Here is a 16,500-nt window from a genome sequence, read left to right as displayed (position 1 = left end):
TTTTACTTATTAAGGTGTGTAGAAAGTCACATATTCGCAAAATAAAATAAGCCTAAAGACCTTAGATTGATTTTCTTTATTAAAAAATTTACCATGTTTAATTATAAAAATTCACTTCTTCCGTTGATATTTAAATTTAAAGATCATGTGAGAAGATTTGGCAACCTCTTGGAGTTCTTTCGGTTTATATGCAATTCTCTGCTTTTTCGTTAGATTTTTAACTAACATTTTGCGCTGGATTTTTGCAAGTTCCCTTTCACGTTCTTTTCGCTTTTCTAATTCCTTGTATGATTTGTCACGCTCCTGATTTAACAATTGAGTAGCTTCTTCACTTAATTTAGATTCTGTTTGTGTTGCACGAAAAGTTTCATTTAAGTCCTGTGCTTCCTTCATATCATCCACAAAGAATATGTGTTTGTTTTTGACTTTCTTTTCACGACTGACAAAATGTAATTGACTTTGAAGTCTTTGAATCTTTTTCCTTTCAATTACTCGCTTCATATTTATGTATTTACTGTCTTGTGTTTCCATCAATTTGATTTGTTCAGGCGTTAAGTCCTCTTCCTTATCTTTTTCAAAATGTTCATCCTTCTGGATCTTTGAATTGATCATATGATGGTAGAATTCATCTGGATTTTTGTTTAACGCCTTTTTACGCAAAAGCTTTATCGTTTCTTCCTTTTCATTGCGATCCTGAGCTCTAACTTTGTAATCTGGAAGTAAATTATTGTCATTAGTGATATTGTATATTTAATCAAATAATTTCTTACCTTTCTTCTTTTCCAATAAGCCTAGCTTCTCTCGTGCTTTTGGCTGAGCACGTTCTCGATGAGTTTTCTGGTTTAATTTTGATGCTTTCTTAAATGATGACATTATAATTTAATAAAATTAAATCACACGTGAAATAGCGCAAACCGTGTTTTTGTAAACAAACATCAGCGACGTGAATTATTTGTTTATAGCTAAAGTTTTGAGTCATTAAAACACTTTGTCTTACTGTCTTAACTGTATTGATATTAATATAAAATGCGCTTATGGCTTAAAATCTCAAATATATATTTTTTACTGTTTTCATTTTCTAACGAACATTTTAGCACTGCTAAAGACAAATTTTAGCACAAGTCACTAACACATTCCGATACTTTTACACACACATCAAACATGTTGATCAGATTTAAAATAATAAAAATTTAATTTATTAAAATTTAGTGAAATCAGTTGAATTAAATATCAAAAACAGTCAGTGCACATAGTTAAGTGTCTAGACAAGCAGGGGAAGATGATCGTTTATTGAAATTCGCATTGAAAAGTGAAAAATTTTAGAGTGCAAACAAAAGAGTCTAACTCTTGAGTATTTTATATACAAAAATTTGAGCAATTTGTTCTTCCGAATGACTAAAAAATATCCAGAAGTGTTGTTAAATTGGAATTAGTGACTATAATAAGCAGATAATATGCAAAATAATAATAAAAAGTTGATCAGAAAGTGTATAATGAGAAGAATAATGTCAAAATGAAAAGTATATTAATATATTTAATAAAATCAGATGAATAACGCAAAAAACGGAGAGAAAAGAAATAATAATAAAAGTGCTAATGTGAATGATACAATATTTATAAGCTTATGTCGCCGATTTTAACCGGCATAAGTGTTAAATAATACAGTTTTATTTTATTAAACAAGAGATAAAAGAAGACAGAAAAGTCTATAATTTATTTTGTGTGAAAAGAAAATTATGAAAAAATTCCGCAATCTATTTTGTTGGAAGTTATTAACAAATTTGCTGTTCCTCATCATCATCAATGGAGCTTGTAAGTATACACTCGATTAAAATATATATACATCCAAAAATATACGATCTGTGCTTGCTTGTACATCTTTCGTCTCTTCATGAGGTTCTTTTTCTTTCCGTTCCTTCTTTTATATCTATATGTAAAAGTTTAAAATTTATGACTTAGGCAAAATAGATAGAAAAAAATTGAGAAAAGAAAAACGAACAAAAAAAACCCCTCTCAGCACGAGAACAATGATCGCAAGATAAGTAATTAATTAAAAAATCTTGTTTATACGTAAAAAGAAAAGAAAAAAAACGCACATAATCAGGGTGTATATGCTTTCGTTTCTTCTCAATCACTTCTCTCCCAATTATTGACTTGATTCAACTCTGATCATTCCTCTTAAAGAAGAAAGAAACATATCCACACAAAATCTCGTATAACATTTAGTTTTATAACATCAGATTTTAAATAAACAGAATTTCTTTTTCTTATTCTTTCTCTCTCTCCTTAAAAGAAGAATGAATGAAATATCCAGAGTGCGGCAACCTGAAAATCGAAAATTCGACATTTGATTGTCGAATTTTTTCTCAAAATTCGATGTTTCATTAGAAAATTTAAAATTAATTTGACAGTTAGCAATTTTGTAACAAAATAAATATTTACAAACTTTTCATTAGAAATTCTCATTCTAATACAAATTTTGAAACTTCTAATATCCTAATACAATTCACTTGATGTGGTTTAACGTTATTTTGTGCATAAATTTGCTTAAAATTTTTTTGTAAACATTGAAAATTTTTTCAATGTGTTTTGGAATAATCGGTTATTTCTTCATAACGGAAATTTATTTTTTGAAAAAAGTAACGAAAAAAATAATTCAAACAAAAAAATAACAGAAATTTTTCAGATAGCCGCACTCTGGAAATATCAAGCCCAACAAGAAATCTACATAAAAATTTATCAAAATTCAGTGAACGAGGATCATAAGAAATGAAATAACGTAAAGAGAAGAACGAATAAGAAGAAAACGAGAAAAAAAGGCAAAAGAAATAATGTTCATAACAATTATTGACGAGAATGATGAGCAGGTTTTCTGACACACCTTCATCTTTTTATTCAATTGACACAATCATATTGTCTTGACTGTCTAAATACTAAGTGCCTGTCCAAAATTAAGAGCATGTCAAAAATCATAATATATGACTTTATATTTTTGCACTCATATTGCACCTTATCAGAGTGAATGAATAATATTGACTTTATCTTAACAACAATGTGTGGCACTAAGTGATTCGAAAAACAAATTTCAACTTTTAATTATCATGACTTTTACAAGTCATTTTGAGTCATTTCTCATCAGCAATTTTGAAAATTAGAGATAACGTATTTAATGTAATTGATAGTTGTAAGACATTGAAAGTATAGCATGCTTTTAATATTCGCAAAATTTTCATTCAACATTCTTAATTGCTTCAGATTTGCAGACAATAGGATAGCTTACAATTAACTTCTGTGCATTCATTAATTGACAAACCTGCTCTATCATTCATTAATCAGCTATGAGAAACTTGAAATTGAGAATCTCATTGTCAGCATTTCATGAAAAGTTCTTCATTTATGCTCTTCATTGATAACACTAAGTTAGTGCCTTTCATACTCATCTCATTTTAGTATTGGAGGCCCTCACAAAAGTTTCAGCTGCAGCAGCTTGTTAAAAATCGTTTCATATCAAGCTATAATCGCGAAACTTCTCAATTCTCGCATAATTAATTTTCACCATCCAGAAAAAAATGTACGGCAATAAATTTTGTTTCTGTTAGGAAAGCGATTCTTCTTTTTTTTGTGTGTATAGTTTCTAGCTGCTTTAATAATTTGCTTGTTCGTGTCAATTAAAATCTGTCTTATATCTTGTTAAGCGAGTGAAAAGAAAAAAAAAATTATGCATTAAGTATCATTTAGTCAATGGCACCATGTAGCATTTAACCATGTCTAAATAATCTTCTTTTTATTGTGCGATTAATTCTCCATCATCTTATTGTTGTATTTCTTCTTATTATTTATCTCTGGTTATGCTTTCACCTTAATATTCGTATATATTCTTGCGTGGTGGCTTGTTGTTGCTTTTTAACACATCATTAATTCGTCTTTTTAATAAATTGCTTGCTGCTTTCATATAGGTATTTTTTCCTCTTCTTTCTCTCTTCCTTCTTTCCATCCTCTTTCATTATTATTTTACGTTTTTCCATATTCTTAAGAATCTCTTTCTCGATTTACATGTGATGGATATTCGTTTTGCTTTTTATTTTTTTTTCGTATGTATACAAACAAGACAAGTACAGTGTGGTGTACAGAAAAGGAACAATTTCTTTAGCATTTTTTTTTATTTACTTTTTTTTCTTTTGTTATTTTGCTGCTCAATAATTGAACATTATTACATAGTTGAGGAATGAAAAAGTAGAGAACGAGAAGAACGAATAATAATAAGAACACAAAACAGCACAAAAAAAAGAGAAAACAAAATTCTCGTTAGCAATATATGATGAAGTATATTTCCCAACTGCACAAGATTTTAATCTTTCTACTCGTTCTCCTTTGGTTATATTCAGAACGAACAATTGCATGTATTATGAGTGCTCGATATCATATTGAATAATGAGTCTGACGATAATGGCTTATTGTTACTTGGAGGATTTTGGCGCATTTTATTGAAATTATTGATTTTTACTTTCAAATTCGATTGAAATGTGCCCTAAAACTTTGTCTAGATGTATAACCCTAACAGACAATGAGCATATTCACCTAAAGAGCGTGCTTATTAGTATATCCAATCAAAATCATTAAACATGCTCAATTTTAAGAGCAAACTCATGAGCATGATCCTTGTCTGTTCTGTTCTGATGCAAATCATACTTCAAATTGTTCCTCACAAAATCACGTGCTAATCTTATAAACCTACTTGATGGACACATCCAGGATATAGTCAATTAGACAAAATTAAATGATTAAGACATTCTACGCTTCAGAAATTGATTTTGAAAAGTTCACTCAACAGCTGGCTTGAATAAAACACGTACCTCTTGATAGCTGGTCAAGTGCTCAAGTGATGCTGTAAAATCTTCTCGAAACATTTTTAAAAATGTTATTTAAAACACTTGTAACCCCTTTTTTCACTCAAAAAAAGAATTTATGATGTTCAGCATGTTCGTATTTGATTATTAATTCCTTTTTATTCACTCGTTTGTTCTTTTAAATATACAGATGCTGGGCAACCATCAACATTAAGAAACGCACTTGCTTCACAAAGATCATCATCATCATCATCAACCCTTCTCATATTCACCACATATCATGATATACGCATTGCAAATTTGTCACAAAATCATGTTACCAGCATTACTACAATTACAAAAGACTTGGTTGAAGGAGCTGGATTAGATTTTTATTATGATAAGCAGTTAATATGTTGGACAGATCAGGGAACAGAAGCTATTCAATGCAAAAAAATGAATTCAACTTTTTATACAGACGTACAACCAATAGAACAGTCAGGGATAGAAGAATTAGCCGAAAATATTGATAAAGTAGATAAAGTCAGCATAATTACAAAGAGAATCGAAAAACCAGAAGGTTTAGCAATAGATTGGTATACAGACAAAATTTACTGGGTTGATGGTGAACTTAATCGAATCGAAGTGACGACTCTTAATGGAAAATACAGGAAGCTGCTCTTTTGGTCTGATTTAGATCAACCCAGAGCAATATCACTGATTCCTGCACATCAACTGATGATATGGTGTGATTGGGGTGAAGTGCCGCGCATTGAGAGAGCTTCAATGGATGGCGATAAAGACAGTCGAATGATACTCGTTAGTGATAACATTTATTGGCCGAATGGACTTACTGTAAGTTTTTAAACATCTTATTTCATCTAGTTTAATTTTGCAAATATTGCAAGTCACTGAAATTAACTAAAATTTTTGGAAGTGACTTATGGATTATCTTAAGTTTGGTCAAATACAATTGGATATTTTTTCAATATTGCTTCTCTGGTGACATCACTTTCACAGTCTGAATTTTACGACTTTTTGGAGCTCGCTTTCGTAGTTCTGTTTGTTTATAGAAAGATTGAAGTCATGCTGTACTCATGTGAAGTTTTGTACAGAAATAGGATATTTTATAGCTTATTTTAGTATTCATTTTGATTAAGTTGATTCATAAAATAGTTAATTTTTTTGGTGATTCTCTGAAATTCAAATCCAGAATCACAAAATTTAGACTCAATTGATATAATTTTATGGCCACTAATTTAGAAACAAAAGATTATTGAGAAAGTCATAATTTGCCGATCCCTTACTCTGGCAGAAATTAGCATATTGTGAAAAAGAATATTCATGCTTTTATTACTGATTAGCGATTTTATTGACATCAGCTAGGAAATTATTTTTTATGTCGATTCTATAAATTGATAGAAAATGACATTAACTGAGTCTGACAAAAAGAGAATTTTCTCATAAAAGAAAAAATACTTTTATTGCTTTCAATGAGGAATCATCAAGCTATGACGTCTGAGACTCAACTTTAATTTACGGTTTTCATCCCAATTTCTAAAGACGTTCAATATAAAAATTTTCTTGCTACGCTCATAATCAGATTTCTATGTCCATTACTAGCATACGATCCCCTTAATGCCAATAAAACATCAATAATTGAATTATATTCAACAGGTTGACATTGAAAACGATTTGATTTATTTTGTGGATGGAAAACTACAATTTTTGGATGTTATGAATTTAAACGGAACTGGACGTCGGACGATATTGAGAGATTTAAATTATCCGTATAGTGTAACGTACATAAATGATATGCTTTTTTGGAGTGATTGGAATGCAGGAAAAATAAATTCCTACGATTTAACGACGGGCGAAGAGAAAGAAGTAATTGATGCTTCGGAAGTTCCCATAACTGTTCATGCATGGCACCATGCTCTGCAGCCATCATCACCGAATCCATGTCGAACAAATAATGGAAATTGTTCACACTTGTGCTTGTTGTCGTCGACAAGTTCAAAGAAATATTCTTGTGCATGTCCAACAGGTGTGAAATTGATATCAGATACACAATGCGCTAATGGTCCACAAAATGTCATTTTTCTTGTACAACGAACACAAATTAGCCAAATAAGTTTAGATTCACCAGACTACACGTGCTTTCCATTATCACTGGGAAAGGTACGATCAGCAATATCTATCGATTATGATCCAGTTGATGATACAATTTTCTGGTCTGATGAAGATCAACGAGTAATCAGGAAATCCAGACAAGATGGAACTTTAATAAGTGATGTCATTAATACAGAAATTAAGCAGCCTGATGGGCTGGCTGTCGATTGGATTGCAAGAAATCTTTATTGGACAGATTCTGGATCTGATCGAATCGAAGTGTCTAGACTAAGTGGACTTTATCGAAGAGTGCTAATAAATAATAATTTGGAAGAACCTCGTGGAATCGCTGTAGCACCAACGCTTGGATGGATGTGTAAGTATACTTATCTGTTGGTTCTTGTCAAGTATTTAATACTTAAAATTTTTATTTTGTACAGTTTGGGGTGATTGGGGACGAAAGCCAAAAATTGAAAGATCATCACTTGACGGAACAGAACGAGTCGTACTCATTATGGATGATATCGGGTGGCCAAATGGAATTACTTTAGACATTGAAATGAAAAAAGTTTATTGGTGTGATGCAAAACTTGACAAGATTGAATTTGCAAATATGGATGGAACAGACAGAAGAGTACTGTTGAATGAGAACTTACCGCACGTTTTTGGCTTAAGTGTTCTTGGAAATCACGTATATTGGAGTGACTGGCAAAGCAGGAAAGTTGAAAGAGCTCATAAAGTAACTGGAAGTGAAAGAATCGCTATTGCTGATAATTTTCCAGAACTGATGGGATTAAAAGTGACAAAACTGCAAGAAATTAAAGGCACAAATCCTTGCATGAATAAAAATGGTGGATGTCAACATTTGTGCCTTAATCGACCTCATGATTATGTCTGTAGATGCCAAGTTGATTATGAAATTGGAAAAGATCGCAAAAGCTGTAATTTACCGGCAGCATTTATGTTATTTGCCAAAGGTGACAATATTGGAAGATTAAGCATCGAATTTAGTGACGAACAGAACTACAACGATCACATTATTCCATTAAAAGATGTTCGAGATGCAGTAAATATGGATGTAGACATAAGTGACCGAAGAATTTATTGGATTGATCAGAAACTTAAAACAATTTCCAGAGCTTATATAAATGGATCTGATGTTCAAAGAATTATTGATTTAGGCTTAGTTTCTCCTGAAGCAGTTGCTGTAGATTGGATTGGTCGAAATATATTTTGGGCTGACTCTGATGCCAAAAGAATCGAAGTGTCACGTTTGGATGGCACAAGTCGAAAAATTCTTGTATGGAAAGGAATTGAAGAGCCAAAAAATTTAGTTATCGAACCTAAGAAAGGCTACATGTTCTGGTCAGAAAGACCATCAGATACAATAAAACGAGCAGCTTTAGATGGCAGTGACATTCAGACAATTGTTTCGAATGCAAATAATCCAACAAGCTTAACAATCGATTCAGAAGATAGAAGGCTTTATTGGTCAACAGAAGTGGAACCAACAGGCATAGAATCAGTTGATTGGGATGGAAAGAGAAGAACTTTACTAAATTTAGATGGAGGTGATGCTGAAATCTCATTCATGCCAAGATCCTTAACACTTCATCAAGACTTTATATATTGGGTTGATTGGAACAGTGGAGACATTGAACGAGCTAATAAAGTTACTGGTTATAATCGCACATTAGTCTATAAAAATTTAGGAGAGGCATCAAGTCTTGTACTCTTTCACAGTAGTAAACAAACTGGAACCAATCCATGTCGTGTTAATAATGGTGGATGCTCAAATTTATGCCTGACATTGCCAGGACAACGAAAGAAGGTTTGTAGACATTTTATCAAATTTTAACTGATTAATTAAATTTAATATTTTTTGCAGTACACTTGTGCTTGTCCAACACACCACACATTGGCAAGTGATGAAGTCAGTTGTATTCCGCCAAGAAGTTATTTAATCTACAGCATGAAGACATCATTTGGAAGATTATTGCCTAATTCTAGTGACTCTCCAGATGCATCACTCACTGTTTCCACAAAATACATCAGAGCTGTTGAGTATGATCCAATTCAGCATTATGTTTACTGGGTAAGTTTTAAGTAATATTAATTTCAGTTCCATTATTAATGTAATTACTTTATTTTACAGATTGATGGACGAGGACAAATTAAAAAGTCATTAGAGAATGGAACAAAACCCACTTTACTAATCGGTGGATCGGGAAGTCATTCTCAGCCATTTGACCTAGCTGTTGACATTATCGGTCGAATGCTCTTTTGGACATGCTCTCATGCAAATACAATCAATATTACTAAGTAAGGTTTTTTCAATTCTTTAAATTTATCAAATAATCAAACATATTTTCTTTAGTCTTGATGGATATGCAATAGGAACTGTCGATACTGGAAATTCTGAAAAACCTAGAAGCATTGCTGTTCATCCTACGAAAAGATTGCTTTTCTGGACGGATGTTGGTAGTAGACAAGCAGTGATTCGAGCAAAAATGGACGGAAGTAGCAGTATGGTCCTTGCAATTCAGTTGGAAGGTGTTACAAGTCTTGCAGTTGATCCGATTTCTAATTTGGTATATTTTGCTCATGGAAGGAAGATTGAGTATATGGATATAAGTGGAAAGAATAGGTAAATTATTCATTTATTGCTACAAGTAAAGATTCTAACAATATTTATATTAATTTAACAGAAAAGTCCTAATTGCAAATAACATCAATCAAGTTCATTCAATAGCTGCATTTCAAAATGTCATCTACTGGCTGGATGATAAGTTTGGACTAGAAAAAGCAACACTAAATGGAGAGTTTCTGAAGCTAGAAAAGAAATATAATCATATTACAGATATAGTAGCTGTATGGCATCCTGAACCAAAGGTCATTAAGAATCACTTATGTATGTCATCTAGAAATAAATGTACACATATCTGCATTGCTACATCAAATAACAGCAAAGCTGATGAGTTTTGCTCATGTCCTGCTGGATTGATACTTTTGAAGGATAAGAAGAGTTGTGCTGCATTGCCTGTTTGTGGACCTGATCATTTTACTTGTGCATCGCCATATACAAGCAATGGATATTCAGGCGATAATCGAGATTGCATTCCTTATGCATGGAGATGTAAGTTTTGTGTTTGTGGATTTATTTTTGACTCTTCTTAATATGTTTTGTGTTGTTTTAGGTGACGGTCAAAATGATTGTCCTGACAAATCTGATGAGATGGATTGTCCAACATGTAACAATGATCAATTTCGGTAAGTATACAATTATGCTAATTTAAAATCATTTTATTGATTATCTCTCATTATTTTTTAGATGTAACACAGGCGAGTGTATAGACAAGAATTTTGTTTGTGATGGAACGACTCACTGTTCAGACGGAGGTGATGAGGCGATGTGCTGCAATCCAGGCGATTTTCAATGTGCCAGTAATCATGTTTGTTTACCACAAACTGTCTTGTGTGATGGTTGGGATCATTGTGCAGACGGCTCAGATGAAACGAATGAATATTGTAATGTCGTCACAACAAAGCCACCGCCGTCTGATAAGAAATTATTTGTTGTCATTTTAATAGTATTAGTTTTAATAATATTTTTTGTCGTGTATATATTACAAATTTGTCGTAACAAGTTTACTGATACGATTCGTGAACCAAAAGAGGATCAAGCATCAGCACCACTCTCCCCTGGTGCAATAAATTTAAATAGTCTTCGAGTAACGAAGATAACATCGGTAGCTGACGCAGTGCGGCTAACGACAATGAGTAGAAATAGTATGAATAGTTATGATAGAAATAATATAACAGGAGCTAGTAGTTCCACGACAAATGGAAGTTTAATTGGATATCCATCCAATCCTCCACCATCTCCAGCTACAACATCAACGCTACATAATAATTATCCATATAAACATTATAAAGTTATTAATCAGGCACCGCCAACAACTCCATGCAGTACGGATGTTTGCGAGTCCGACTCGAATTATACACCGATATCTGTTAAAAGTTCTAAGAGATCTGCAGATAGTTGTTATGGTGCAAATATTTATATGGGTAGTATGAATGGCAGTACCAATAATAAATCATATTGAAAATAGTTTTGTACATAGATTTTATTAGAAATTGTGATAAAAATTGATAGCTTTGTCCTCGTGTAAGTACTTAAAAGTTAAACAAGTAATCAATCAAATCAAATCAAAAAGAAAAGTTAAAGCGCATTTTTAACTTCTCGATGCAATAAAGAAAGTTCTTTGAATTTAACAATTGTGCCAATTTTTATAAAGAAAAGAATGAAAAAATGAAAACATTTAAAATTTTGTAAACCTCAGAGTAGCTATTTAAGTAAGATTAGATGTGTCAGAATATGCTGGATTGTTAAAACTAATGACAAATTATTTTTACAAGATTTCCACATTTTAGAGATATATTTTTTATCAAAATTACGACTTTTCTTGCCAATATATCAAAATTCATGAGTCATTTGTCTTCCACAATCTTGCTATTCAGACATAAAACACAATCAATAATACTTAATAATTATTAAAGAACGAAATGCCAAATCAATCAATTTAAAAAATGTAGAAGAGATTCAATTATAAATTAGGATGTAGAAAAAGACTTTATAATGTGCTATTTAATTAAGTGCCTCATGCATTTTTCTTCAATCTATAACAAATGAGTATTAAAATCAAAATTTAACGGAAGCCTATGCAATCAAAAAAGCAGTCACTGTTGTGACTTAAATGCAATTGTTAAGTGAGGTATTAAACTATTTTGAAAAGTTCTATAGATTTAGAAAAATGACGTATGAAATTATTATATCCGATTTAATTCTTTTGGGGATGATTTTGTTGGGTTTTATTCGCTTGGGATGATGCTCTTGAGCATGTTTTTAGGAATTATCTTGTTCTTTATGTTAAATTATTGAACATTATACATATCAAAATTTAATATGAGTTAAAATGAGCTCTGATATTCTGTTATGATGAATTGTTAAGAGCCAGATCTGACAAAAATCATTCCCAAAAGGATTTACCTATTAAATTTTTGATGAGAAATTTGCAAAGCATAGACAAGTGTCAAATAGAATAAAAAAGACTGATAAAATTTTAATAAATATGTTATTTAATTCACTTCCTTGATTTCAGGATCATTTACTTTACTGGATTAATCCAAACTTCATGGTTTACTCAACATGCACAAAATGCCTTAAAACTAACTTGATATTTAGTTTTGTGTTGATGACTTGACTCTTGGCAAGTTAAGCCACACTTGACTAAAAATTTTGAGAATAAAATTAAATCCGTCAAGTCATTTTAATCAAAGTTTAATCTATTCAGTAAATCCAACTGACACAACTCATTTAGTCAAGACACATTTTATTCAAGTTGACTTGACTTAAAAATTATCATTTGACTTGATTAATATCTGCATTTGAATTTCTAAAATTCGTTATTATGAAGCAATTAAAGGAAAGTTCTTATGCAGAAATTGTCACTGATCTTCTTCTTAATACCTAACTGGATATTTTTATGGCTAGCATTAATTTCATTTTAAAATTTAAATTGGCCATTTTTTATGTGATTTCAATCTTAATTTATCATTTAACAATTTAGTGTCGTGATTTTTATGGTATATTTGGGATAGATTTAGAAGCTAGTATTAGTTGTTAAAAACTGTTGATAGAGGCATTATAGCATTTGATATTGATAATTGGCAAAGGTCAGTCGGCGATAGAGACAGCTTCATATGCCAAGAGAGGCTATGGATCACAGTTGATTTGTACGACTAGCGAAATTAGTAAATATTGTTAATTAAAGTTGATAGTTTGTTCCTCTCATATGACATAGATATCAATTATGATAGCTAAATTGGTGTCTGTCCTTGTGCAGGTTTCAGTTTTCCCTTTGAAACATTTGATCAAAGATTGCAGATTTTTAATTCCCAAAGTTAATTAGTTCATCATTATTTCTTAGTTTAATTGCTATAGCTTCTCATCATAATTTCCCAATAGTGGCCCTAAATTCACTGATTGCTCTATATATGAATTATCCAAATGACTATTGCACTAATATAAAATTTGATCTCAAATTTACAGTAACCGCTTGAAGTTATTACAACAGTCACAATAATTTATTCACCGGTTTTATGGCGAGGAATTTCGAACAAAATTGCTAATTTAAACGCCATGAATTCGCACAAGGTGGTAATTTATTCGGATTTTTATTGCATTTCAATAAAAACTGAAAATTTACCATTTCAGTTCAACACTTTAATATTTTGTGTCAATAAAAAATTAAGAGAAAAGCATTTCATACGATGATATTTGGATATGTTTTTTGGAATGTAATTGTCAACTACAATAAACAGCAGTGAGTGTGTTTAAGAAGCGGCAATTTTCAAAAACAGCAAATGAAATAAACAAATAAACTTCGGCTTCTTACATCATATATGACACAAAAGATATAATCTGTGTGGCCCCGGAGACCTGCTCTCTCATATTCGTGTGTGTGCGACATTTAAGAGAGTTAAAGGACATGACGAATTGCGTACTAACAAGGCTTTAAATGATTCTTCATGCATCATTTCCTTTTAGAATTCACTTGCTTTCTTCAAAAGAGTCTTTATGTGCGAAAAAAGTAAAGGAACAATATCGCAGGAGATCGTTTTTGTTCTCTTGCTATTTTACTTTATATTGTATGTGTCACTTTGATCTTAAACGCTCTGCACTGGAGGTCCTTTTTTTATTAAATTTTTCTCATGCTTACAATTGTAATTTCTGTAATGCGAACTATAAATATTTGAGATAATGGGATGGGAATGAGCAAAATTTAAAGGACAATATGACAGATCCATTGACCTCCAAAGGAGGTGAAATTGTTTTGCTTTTGTCAACTTATGGTTTGAAGGAAATTGCTTTGTTGGAGGTTACATGAGTGAGAATGTTTGATATTTGTCGGCAAAATACCGATTCAATTAGATAATTGAGATTTTTTGAGTAGAATTGAGGGAATTATTAAGAAGAAACACATACTGACACATATTTTAGTGAGAAGTTTCGAACAAAACCGCACACGGCATACGGTTCAGGAAATTTTTAAACATTTTTGGTGATACACAGGTTACCGTTATGCACCATCAGATTCTAAAAACTAATTATGGAAGTTTGCAACAGGATTTTCTACTTACTTATTAACCCAGATAGCACAAGTCGGTTAATCAATCGAAAATCCACTACCAGGCTGGTATGACTCTGGCATAGCGCTAGATTTAAACCGAATCTTGCATCAAGGTAGAATCATGCTGTCTTGGGTCCGGATTTTGGATTTTGGGTCCGGATTTTGAACCGATTTGTGTAATTCTGGTTACTTCAATTGCCTTACAGATCAATTGTGATCCATGACCTCTCATGCTAAGAAAGATGTCGCCTAAAACTAGCTCTATAGCTGGCTATTGCTTGTCAATTACCAATTCTAAGTGCTATACGGTTTCGATCAACAGCTAATTTCCCACCACAAAGTACAACAGGATTCTATACAATCACCTTATTAACACCTCAATGATTTTGAATTGATAAAAGGAAATCAATCATTTTCGAAAATATTTCAACAATAAAAGTGATCCATCAAATGTAAGTTCCAATTCTTCAAGGCACAATCCAATTTTTCATGCTACAGACAAGTTAGCTACTTTAAAACGTTAAGAGCTAATTGATTTTCAACTCATAATTCATAGGATATACAAAGTTGCTAACAAGTCTACTAAAAGCCCGACATCAAGTAATTTGTTCGTAAAGCGTAGGATGCTGCTACTTACATTTCCTATATCACTTGCTTTTCACCTCATAAATACTTGTGATAAATTTCGCAAAACTTCTGCTACAATTCACTTCATCGTATGAGAGCGTGATGCGTGGGCTTAAGTATTATTAAAGTAATCTAGAAACATCCGAATATATTTCAAGCTTCACACAAAAAAGAATCATTCATATGGATACATTTTCAAATCATATTCAACACTTCATCATCCTTTAAATCCAAATTTTTGATGCTCGATGATACAAATGCCTGTAAGCTCCAATGCGTGTGGCAATGAAATTCTGAGAATAATTTATCTGCAGGAATTTACTTCATACCTTAAAATCAGAGATTACTATAACAATTTTGACAATATTTTGAATACTTTCTTTATAATTTTAAAATGTAAATGCAAATCGAATCCAATTCTGACATGCTTGACAGGATTCTATTTTGAATCGAAAACAAAATTAAATATTTTAAAAAGATAATAAAGTTCCATTAAGCAAAACGTTAAGGTTGATTAAGTAAAATCCTTGAATTTAAAGTCATCCCATTAGTTGCACATACAGTGCAATTTTATGAACGTACAGAGAGAGAATTTTAAAGGATAGAAGTGCGAACAGGTAAAGGTATAAAGTCTACAAAATCAGCATGAAGGAAAAAAAAAATGTCAATGATGAATTTTTATGCAATAAAATTATCTTAAACAGGCAGAAAAGGCCGTAAAACAATGTTTGTTTACAAAACCTTGGAGAAACATCAAAGCGACACTCGGACCCGCTGTCACTGATACTGCTGATTTTGTAAAGAATTCTCTCATGCTGTGTGCAAAAAGGTAGGATTAACTTTCAAAATAAATGCATGCCTTAAATGTTTGAAAAAAAAATCAAGCCTAATAAATTTTTGTCAAGACTTTTTGTTTGTGTAAATTTGTTAGGAAATTTTTAACGATAAAAATTTGCAGACAGACTTTATCTTGATGATCTTATGGAGCATGAAACGATTATGAGGTGATGGAAATGTATCAAAGCTAGCTAAACATTAACTGAACTGGTATCGATACTTAGCAATTTATGCTCTGGTTTCTTTTGATGGAGATCCGAACCAAGATATGAAAACTTTGAATAAGGTTGACCATTGGATGATTAATGAATTCGATGGGGTCTTTTTGCAAAAATTTTGGGTTGAAGAAGGTTGGACACCACGTGTCTTTATACTATCCCAAATAACACATATCAACCACCCTAACGTACAATATGAGTATAATCAGAGTATGCTCTTTGTCTGTTTGGGCAGAGCTCGAAGTCGGCTCAAATTTTATATGGAGCCGAATCGACTCAAGTCGACTTCGAAAATTGGTCAATCGATTAAAAATCCGATCACAGGCTGGCGTGACTCTAGCTTGATCCCGATTTCGGATTGAATCCGGAACAATGCCAGAGTCACGTCGACTTGTTGAAGGATTTTGTAATAATTAATCAATTTGTCTCATTCGGGTTTATTTGTAGTCTTGAATTGAAGGACTCTGAGATGTTTTAGCAGTTTTTTTAGTTATTTACGGATCATATCAACTCGAACAGACAAGGAGCATGCTCAAGAGATTGTTAATAAAATTTACTATGATCAATTACATTAATTGAATATACTCATATGCACGTTCATTTTGCTGATTACGCTCATTGTTTGTTAGGTCAAGCTATTTTGGATTAAGGATTTGTTCAATGTTCATCTGAGTCAGGATAGTGTTT

The 16,500-nt window shown here is 31.9% G+C and overlaps 2 protein-coding genes across 2 annotated transcripts; one reads left to right on the top strand and one right to left on the bottom strand.

The window, feature by feature from the left end:
- Positions 1-57: 57 nt before the first annotated feature.
- On the bottom strand, positions 58-925 carry LOC139087643 (probable U3 small nucleolar RNA-associated protein 11). Its single transcript, XM_070636510.1, has 2 exons — positions 771-925; positions 58-713 (listed from the first exon to the last, which is right to left on the bottom strand). Exons 1-2 carry the CDS (start codon positions 871-873, stop codon positions 112-114), a joined length of 705 nt encoding a protein of 234 aa, XP_070492611.1. The 5' UTR covers positions 874-925; the 3' UTR covers positions 58-111.
- Positions 926-1,155: 230 nt separating this feature from the next.
- arr (low-density lipoprotein receptor-related protein 6) lies at positions 1,156-12,069 on the top strand. The gene is made up of 10 exons (XM_070636448.1): positions 1,156-1,812; positions 5,038-5,681; positions 6,504-7,314; positions 7,379-8,769; positions 8,827-9,033; positions 9,094-9,260; positions 9,316-9,585; positions 9,647-10,074; positions 10,136-10,208; positions 10,270-12,069. Exons 1-10 carry the CDS (start codon positions 1,737-1,739, stop codon positions 11,042-11,044), a joined length of 4,842 nt encoding a protein of 1,613 aa, XP_070492549.1. The 5' UTR covers positions 1,156-1,736; the 3' UTR covers positions 11,045-12,069.
- The last annotated feature ends 4,431 nt before the right edge of the window (positions 12,070-16,500 follow it).

This window comes from Chironomus tepperi, unplaced genomic scaffold (genome assembly GCF_022539635.2).
Source record: "Chironomus tepperi strain 1889 unplaced genomic scaffold, CSIRO-AGI_Ctep_v1 contig_128, whole genome shotgun sequence".
NCBI lineage: Eukaryota > Metazoa > Arthropoda > Insecta > Diptera > Chironomidae > Chironomus > Chironomus tepperi.
Note: the sequence above shows the minus strand (reverse complement) of the source record. Positions and strands in the feature narration are given on the sequence as shown.